The 9,766-nt window shown below is 40.7% G+C and overlaps 1 protein-coding gene across 1 annotated transcript; it reads right to left on the bottom strand.

The window, feature by feature from the left end:
- Positions 1-667: 667 nt before the first annotated feature.
- Positions 668-9,364, bottom strand: CDX4 (caudal type homeobox 4). Its single transcript, XM_006194244.3, has 3 exons — positions 8,863-9,364; positions 2,749-2,894; positions 668-1,551 (listed from the first exon to the last, which is right to left on the bottom strand). The coding sequence occupies exons 1-3, from the start codon at positions 9,362-9,364 to the stop codon at positions 1,345-1,347; spliced, it is 855 nt and encodes a 284-aa protein (XP_006194306.1). The 3' UTR covers positions 668-1,344.
- Between the last annotated feature and the right edge of the window lie 402 nt (positions 9,365-9,766).

The following is a 9,766-nucleotide window of genomic DNA, read 5'->3' as shown; positions in this document are numbered from 1 at the left end:
AAGAAGAGGGAGGATAAATTTCTTACTCCCCACTCAAAGACAGGTAGTTAGGCTCAAGATTCTATTTTCTTAAGAACTTCAAAGATGAATTCTAAACAAAAGGAAAGTTATACTCTGATTGTTTTCCTACTTTAATCAAATTTTCTTTTAAACCATCTCAATTTAAAATGAGTCGGTGGGGAGGGTATAGCTCAGTGATAGAGTGCATGCTTAGCATGCATGAGGTCCTAGGTTCAATCCCCAGTACCTCCTCTAAAAATAAATAAACCTAATTACTCCCCAGCAAAATAAAATGATTAAATAATACAATAATAAATAAATAAATAAAATTTTTAAATATAAAAAAAGAAGATTCAGAGTTCAGCCTTTGGTCACTTTGATATGCAGACAGTAAATGGGACCAATGCCACAAACTCCAGACAACTCTGCTCACTGAAGCCCAAGTTGTGTGTTTGTAATCTGTAAACTGCAGCTTCTTGGGCCACACTGCATGGACATGACATAATGTAGGTAAAATTGAACAGGTTGAAGCTGATGGCAATGAGAGAAGCTATAGAACATACACCTTCCCTGTGCTCATGTTAAATCTGACTGCCCTTTTACACTATAAGAGTAAATGGAGTGGAGTAAAAGTAAATCACCTTTCTAATGATTCAACCAAGCTAAACTGTATTGTGCTAGTCTGATTTCATTGTTTTGGCAAGATTTGAAATTGACACTGCAGGTTGGAAGTTCTGAGATAAGATCATTGATGCCAGACAAGTATGTTCAAGGGACAAAAATGTTTTTTTTTAATTTATTATTTTTATTAACCAGCAACAATGGATTCAGAATCATCTGATGATTTTAAAAACATTTACTATGAAAATGCTGTTAGCTTCTGAGTTAAACACTTGAAATTGTAGCTGGAGATAGATAAATTTCTGCTTACCTCTTCCACACTCCCAAAGGATAGTATCAAAGAACACATCCATCATCAAATGACAAACACAAATACACATACACAAATGTGCATCCGGGAAGAATTGTTTTTAACAGTCTGTTCACAAGCAAGTTTCAGAAATTTTGCATAGAATTGTAAGGGCTTATGATTGTAGCTTTTAATTACACAGCTTACCACCAAGCTCCCTGAGTGACTGATGTAGCATAGCATGCAACAGTTTTTTGGGGATGGTTTCTAACAGTAACTGACTCCTGAATTATCTTCAACCCGTGGCGCATCCACTCATTCTGAATACTGCCTTACAAGGGATTACATCATGTTCCAACTCCCCTGCTGATAGCTTAGAAAACAAAAAGACAACGCTAAAGGAAGGGCACTTTGCATTTCTCTTTGATTTTCTTTCATTCAGAAACTATGACCTGCTGTATCTCAATAGGCTGAAATCCACGGACAGCAGATGGAGTGGTGAAAAAAGTGTTAGGTAGTTCCCCAGGGCTGATGGAGCCAGAGTCACTTTGCACTGAGCCTCCACTGTTCTCAAACTGGGAGATTTTCTTTTTGATCATCTTTCTCTCTTTGGCTCTGCGATTCTGAAACCAGATTTTTACCTGAAACACAAAATGCTTTGGATTTAATGGGGCAACATACTGAATGTATTTTTCATAGTCATTGCTATTGTTCATAGACTTTAGTCTGTACAAAGCTCTTTCACCTGCATCACTTAATTGAGTCTCACAATGACCTTGTGAAGTATTCCCACTTAACAATGGGTTTAATATCTGTTAAAAGGCCATTAAAAAAAAGTAAAATCATACCAAAAAACCCAACAGGAGTTTTAAAAATTTGAGGCTTAGAGAGGGAAAATATCTTGCATGAGATGAAACAACTCAAGTCCAGAGCTTCAGACTCTGAATGCAGTGCTCTTTATATTATACCTCACCATCACCTCTGTTGCACAAGTAGAAATAATGATAGAATGGCAGATAATGATATGGTGATAAAACGGGAAGGATTTAAATAGCAAAAGTGATTACAATCTGTCATTAAAGAAGTAAGGTTAATGAAACAGAACTGGGTGAACAGGAATGCTGGAATACTGTGTCTCTTGCTATGATAGCAGCTTACCTTCATAAATGGTTGAAATGCAAGCTACATGGGATAAAGCAATACATTAATGAACTTTACAGTTCTAGAATTCTATGATTCCAGGATTACTCCTAGACCTAAGCAAAAAACATCAGGTAGTTATGTAATATTAAGATTTGGGTGAATGGAAATCACTGATCCTTGCTGTGATTTATCTTCACTGAGTACCCACAGTAAGCTAAATTTGAGGCAGGAATCATGGGATTACATAAACAACAGAAAATTAAATATCCTACACTGTGTAATAGAAAAAATTGCTTCAGATAGCAGCATTGGTGTTCAGTTACTATTATAGTTTGACTGATATGAACCAGATAATTACCAAGATTGAGAAATCTCCACTTCACACATTGGTTGTGACTACTAGGGGAACCATATCAAGGTTTTTGACCTAACTGATCAATTGTATGGGAGTTTTCATCATTTTCCAACCTTAATGTCGCCAGTCCTTGCTTCCACATCCACATCTACAGAGTGCTCACCACACTCAATTTTTAGTAAACCCACCAACCAATGGTACTAAAATAAGAGGTCCAGTAGGATGGGCTTTAGGAAAGCTTCGTCTTCTGTTTTGCTTCCACTCCTGCTTACAGACTTCCCTAAAACCTCAACCTATTGAAATGACTATAAGCAACATGTTGGATGTACTTCTGGTGTACCTGTCTCTCAGAAAGGCCCAGGTTGACTGCCAGCTCTGATTTTCTCCGAATGGTGATGTATCTATTGCAGTGGAATTCTTTCTCCAGCTCCAACCTTTGATGATCTGTGTAAACCACACGATACTTTTCTTTTGTCCTGGTTTTCCCTGTTAGGGGAAAAAGTAATACATTTACTCATATTTTACTTCTTTGAAGATTGTTTTGGTTGGAGGAATTATAGCCACTATTCCCACCCTTAGCAATTACTTTCTAATATAAAACAGGTACATTTTTTGAACCAAATATGTCATAAGTGCGTTTCTCCATTAGTCATCTGTGGCTACTATAGATATTATATATATCCAACACACCTATCACACCACCACTGACATATTGTTACACTAAAGCATTTTAAAGCAAACACTTAAGCCATGATTTTCATTCCCTTCCCCCTCACATATGGGAACAGCATTGGCAGTAGTAGCAACACCCATTATATATGCACTTGCTTTTATATTTTATGCAGTTCATTCATGCTGTTTCCTACTGAACCTCTCACCTACCCTTTCAAATTATGCAGAATGTGTCTTGACCCTTTTTTACAGATAAGGAACCTGAGGTTCAGTGTAGGTAAATTAGTGGCTTTGAGCTAGTGAGCTGAGGAGTGGGGACCCAAACACATACCTTTGATTCCCAGTCCACTGTGCCAAATGTTATTCCTGGTTTAAACATCCTGGGAAGCATAAGAATGGCCCAAGTGTGGCAAGCCAGTTTATGATCCTGACATTCTAATTACATATACATTCTAGAGGAATTTCATTTGGATAGTAATTTAAAAAGAAAACATCTATTGTCACTTAGATTCTGTTCTAGGATAGCCCCCATTGCCTATTAGAAAAAATAGTTTAGTTTTTTGGGGGGAATCTTAAGCTGATTTTTATTCCCAAGTGGATAATGAATGAGGAAAGGAGCTGGTGTTGACTTAAGCAGAATAAAATGAGTATTCTAGTATTCTTTGAAAAATATACAAACATTTGCTTTGTGTCACAACATTTAACTAATTTCTCATGCCCTCCTTCAAATAGAGTTTTATTCCTCCCTTCAAATTTTCCAAAGGTGATTAGGAAGTTTCTCTTTCTTTTCAATTTTTCTAACCCCCTCCAGGATCTTCCTCCTTTTCTCTATGGCTTTTGGCAAACTCCTTCTGATCTTCCCTGGTTGTTTTTGATGTGAAGTTTTGGGGAGCGATCTGTAGGACAAAGGTTTCTTTAAAGTAGTTCCCTAAACTCCATTGAGGTGTTAAGATGCAGCACAAGCTTAACAAAGGAACTACATAGCATCAGATCCCATCCTGAACCCTCTTTACATTCAGGAACACCAGCCAATTGGTTTGGAATTTACAAGCCCTAAACAAATGTCAGACACCCTTTCATCTCCAGGAAAGGAAAAAAAAAGGGAGGAGGGGCCTGTATGTAGAAACAAATTCTAGATGAGAGATATGTTTTAGGATTAAACTAAATGTCTGGAGACTCATGGACTAATGAACTAAACAAAACTTTCTCTCTTGAAAACGGAAGACAATGAACTCCAGTCAGTTAATATATCTCAAAGGCTCAAACTTTGAGCTATTTTTCTTTTTAATTTGTTTGTTTGTTTAGTTAACAGATTTTTAAAATTGAAGTATGGTTGATTTATAATATTGTGTTAGTTTCATTTGCAGCAACGTGGTGGACCAAGAGAATATTATGCTTAGTGAAATAAGTGAGACAGAAAAAGACAAATACTGTATGAAATCACTTATTTGTGGAATCTAAAAAATAAAACACACGAATATAGATAGCAAAACAGAAACAGACTCACAAATAAAGAAAAAAAAATTGAACTGGTTTTCTGAATCTAGGGAACCAGGGGTCTGGCATTTAGTATGTTACAATGGCAGAATGTATATTTGAGGTCACAATGAAAACATTGAGGTTTAATTTATTTCCAGGACCTCAAACCTTAGGATCAAAATATATCTTTGAAGAGATATTTGCTAAAACCCTTCCTAATCCCAAAGTGGCTGAGTGTTTAAATTCTAACTTGAGGCAGAAGTTAAAATTCAACTTGTGTGTGTCTGTGTTTTCTGCTCTTTGATAATCAGTAAACATAACCAGACTTCAAGAACTCTGGAAGGTTGTAGTCCTTCCCCACCCCCATTGGTCATAAATTCCCCTCTTGCAGTTTTTTCTGAGGACAATAAAGTCAAGACCAGGCCTCTTTATTTGCCATGAAAATCCTCACCCTTTCCGGCAATATAACCCCTGAAGAAAGGAGGGATGAGGAAGAGCCAGGCTGCATATCAAAGCCATGTAAAGTGTTTAAAAGAGTCTGTTGCCCCAGTCTGACATATAAACCCTCAAACCTCAAGAAGACGTAGATCAGGGGGAAATATTGACTGCACAGTTAACAAAGAAAAATGAATTCCCATTTCCTGGTGCTCCTCTTGTGTCCCTCCTCCCAAACTGTCTTCTTTCCGCCCCTTTCATTGCCTCTGCCCCTCAAATGATGAAATCAGATTGAGGTTTGGACATTTCCTAATAGAGTATAATGTCATATTTCCATAATAAAACATCAACAAAGCACTAAGAGCCCTAGCTTTTATCGTTCAAGCTAGTCTCTTCTCTCAGAGACTATGACATCTCTGAGGGTGAAGGAATCCCTTCTGTAGTGCTGTTGTGAGTTAATTTAGGAAAGTAACACATTTTAAGATATATTAAAGGGCTGCTCTGTAGTGAGGATTTCATTGCCTCCCCTTCACCCCCAAAGACTCAGACAAGCCTCTGTAGTTAAGGATGGAGGGACTCCTTCCCACTATTTAGATGGCAGTATCCCCACAGAGTTTGCAAACAAATGTCATGATATATGATGACTTATTATCACCCTAAATGTGCTCATTTGAGAGACTGGCTGTGAAAACACTGTTAGAAAAGCACTCTCCAAACCTAGGAGTTATGATGATAATGACAGTGAGGGTAGAGATGATGATAATCAATCTCTTTCTATAGAAAATATAGTGAAATTGATACCATCAGGATGACTATTCATTTTATGGTAATATTTTGCTGCTTTTAGTTAAAAATTGCACCCAAATTCATTTATAAAAATTGTCCAGAGAAATTATCAAAACCAAGGAAGATAATGATAAGCTTCAGGAATTACTAACCAACTCATTTTCTGAATTGTCCTAACTGAATAAAATCTTTTAAGTATAACTTCCTCAGTGTTTGTGTTTTGTCCAGTAGCATAATAAGAATTATTCAAAGTCACTTTCTTCTCTCCTCCTCTTCCCCATCCCTAAAAGAAAGCCCCTCTCAAGCCCTGCTTAGGTTACTACCTTGTCAATACTCATCCAAGGCTACAACTTTGGGGAAAAGAAAAGATGAAAACATTCCTAGCTGTAATGTACCGACAATGTTTAAAATATGAAAATACTTAACTTTTTTACAGAGCCTTTCCGTCAGGTTCCTTTTCATATAATCTTTAAAATGAGATGTATATTGGAACAGACTACTTAGGGAACAAAGTGGAAATTAAAAATTAAAATATCTCACTTTTAAATCATATCACCTAGTGGACAGTCATTTACTCTGTATGTCAGTCCCTTTTCTCTTATTCAAAAATCAAATGTGATAGTAATCACTATGAAATGTTTTCTGATTGTCTCCTAATTTTCTTTCTTTAACTTAAGGCTATTTAAAACATTCTTCAGTGATGGAAAAAGCTTTCATTTGATTACATAATCAGGGAGGGGTTACTTCCATTTTGTATTTCATCTATTTTCTTTCACCATAAGTCAAATGTCCCACAACACTACAGAGTGAAGTAGAAAATTTAGGAGGATCTGACTTATTCATTTAACAGACATTTGTTTAACATTCACTTATGTACTAAGCATACAAATGGGTGCCTTTTTGTTTGGAGTGATACAGAGAGGTGATCAGCTTAATGGTTTTTTTTTTGTGGGATTCATAACCTGAGATCCATGGAAGGGCTTCAGTGGGTCCAAGAGTCTCCCAAAATTATTTTAAAAAATGACGTGTGCATGTGCATTTGTGGTTTTGCACATTTATCTGAGGAGAGGGTCCGTACTTTTCATCACATTCTTAAATTGCTGCTAAATATGCACCTTGGGCTACAAGAATCTAGCAAAGGGGTATATTTGTAAGACATTAAAACTAAACAGAGATTGAATTTAATAAAGCCTCATCTGTAAAACAAGCTGCCAGAAGTCAAAGGGGGTACCAAAATCATTCAATTTAGAATTTCTCATAGACGTTGTAGAGAAAATCTTACAAAGGTGGCCTTTTATAGCCAGGTTTGAAGATTTAGCTAATGATGAAGATACCATAGACTAATTTAGAGCCTCTTTCTAAACTTCTTCTGGCACCAGAGTTACCTAAAAGAGAGGCTCTGACAAATGCAAATGGAAGACTTTTAAGCAGAGAAATGTGTCATATTTTCTCTTGTAAATGGAAAACTCATGACTCAAAATAATTTCTTTTATCTTGTCCTTTCCCCCATATTGTTCTGTCTTCCAAACAACATACTAGCGACTTTCCTCTTCTGACGTGTTTCAAAACATAATCCTGGACTGAAAGCAGCTACCTTTCTGGTTTTTGCATCTTTTGCTGATGGTTAGGGCTTAGTGAATAGATGTTAATTATGACCCTAAGATTAGATATAATAACAGCCCTGAGAGTGTCCCACTCTAACCTAATTTTCTGTTCTATTTAGCCAGGCAACTCACCCTTATTTCACAAAACAATATGCAGACTTACTTTCAAACACTTTAAAACCAAGTATTTAAGCTCAACTTTTAATTTTGGATTGCTATTCTAGTAATAGTCTAATCAATTGGAACTGCCTCCTTCGGACTGACAATCCTCTTCATGGTAAACGTTAGTCCTTTCCCATCCTCCTGCATTGTTTTGTTTTGTTTGTTTAGGAGGAGAAGAAGTGCAGAACTGTGAGCAGAAGCATAATCATTGTGGACAAACGCTATTGAAATGTCATTTCTTCCCCAGAGGGATGAAAGTGACAGAGCCGATTTTTACTAATTTCTCTAATGACAGGGAGCGATGGGTTGGAATAATAATAATGTGATAAAAGAACAACTATAGCTGAAAACAAACATCTCCCCGCCTCCCTCCTCCACCTCGCGTCCAAGATTAAAGCACCCACCTCCCCCGCCCCTGGCTCCCAGTAGCCCCCCACAGGCTTGCTGGTAGGAGCGTGGGTCGGCGGCATTAGGCTGAGATCTCTGGGCCTTTCCCTGCGGCGTGGCAAACCTGCGTCCAGCCCCTGCACCTCTAGACGCCTGCCTGGACTGTTATGAGGGCTTTAATCGCTTATTGACGCTGGGGCTGATATTCGTGCACGCCCAGGGGATGTTAGGGTTGAGCAGCTTATTATGACCCGGTGGTGGGCTGTAGCTTTCTCGCAGCCTCCACGCTTCCATTGGCGGAAGGGACGTTGTAAGAAGGCATTGGGTTTGAGCCCAGCTTGCCTCTGCCCACTTGGATGAAGGAAGCTGGAGCTTCCTTGAGAGTCCAGGGTGGCGAGGTCGTTTTGCTGTCGGGGCTTTCGTGGCAAAACTGGAGGGTCTGATGCCAACCAAGCACCATGAACCTGAGTTGAGCATCACCAGCTTTGGGGAGGAGGGGCCGACTCGCCCAGATAGGGAAGGGTTTGAAATGGAACGGGCAAGCAGCAGTGACTGAGCGTCGGGACACCGAGGCTATCTCCCCCTCATTCACCCACTGATCTTCTCCGTGCATCTGTTTTCTTATCTGGGTAACTACAGGGTTGGATCCTGATCTTTGTAGCTAACGTGCCCATTGACCCGCTTGCTCCCTTGACTGATCAGAAAATGGTGAAAAACCGCCCCTCGGGCGGGCTTAGTTCCACGCGCCACACTCTGAGCAGAGGCACAAGCGAGGGAGGTCATTAATGAGCCGGGGTCCTGAGTAGTCAGCCACGCAGTGGTCTCCTTAGCTAAGCTGTCCTGTGAGAAGTCTGACGAGTAGGAGGGCGGGCGAGCCAAGGAAGTAGAGGAGAAGGAAAGGTGTGAGGGCATTGGAATCGGTTACTCACCCGTCACCTGCACGGTCTTGCGCATCCACGCATAGGGGCTGTGGCGGCTTCTGCTGGGAGAACTGGCGTCCGCAGTGCCGGCGTCGATGGGGAACAGTGACGAGCCGTCTGGTGCCGGCAGGCTGCTACCGCTGTTTCCACCCACTGCGGGGCCCAGGTTGCTGTATTCGGGTGAGCCGAAAGAGACAGGGCTCGAGGTCATGTCGTTCATGGGCACCGTGCCCATTGTACTGGACGGCCCAGGGTACACGCTCCATTCTTCCCGAGGGGGACTATAGGGTGGGCCCCAGGCGCCTAGCGATGGCCCGTGAGGATCCATACCGGGCATATGGGGATACCCCATGTAGTGCGCATAAGCCGGGGCCGCTGAGAAGTTGGAAGCTGGCAGCGGACTCCCCCCGCCCCCAGTGCCGCCAGCCCCGGGGGTGCCACCCCCCGTGGGGCTCCTGAGAGTGCCCGAGTACATGCCCGCTTCTTTTTCCAAAAGGCAGCTTCTGTACATAGTGGCTTGAGTATGAGAAAGGAGCGCCCTAAGCCATTCTGAAGTCCTTGTAAGGCCCCAACCCGACTTTGAGAATTAGTAGGGAATCAGTAGGTCAGTCCGTAGCTGTGCTGCACGCTTCTCTGTGCCCGTCAGACTACTCCATCGGCATTTCCTACCCTGACGGTTTCCAGGTGACCGGTAGCCCGGTATAGATAGGCCCCCAATGGCTGGGCTGACGTCAAGGGGCTTTAGGCTTTTACATAACATTTGCATTCAAATGAACGGCCATTTCACTTTCACAGGGACTTGTTCACTCTACGCTCCCTTTCCCGGACCTCTGGGGCCTTTCTGTCTCCTCTTTCTCACTTTTGTCCATCTGGTCCCATAGCACTAATTTTGCACTTTTGGAGACAGGAGCTC

The sequence above is a fragment of the Camelus ferus genome, chromosome X (assembly GCF_009834535.1).
Source record: "Camelus ferus isolate YT-003-E chromosome X, BCGSAC_Cfer_1.0, whole genome shotgun sequence".
NCBI lineage: Eukaryota > Metazoa > Chordata > Mammalia > Artiodactyla > Camelidae > Camelus > Camelus ferus.
Note: the sequence above shows the minus strand (reverse complement) of the source record. Positions and strands in the feature narration are given on the sequence as shown.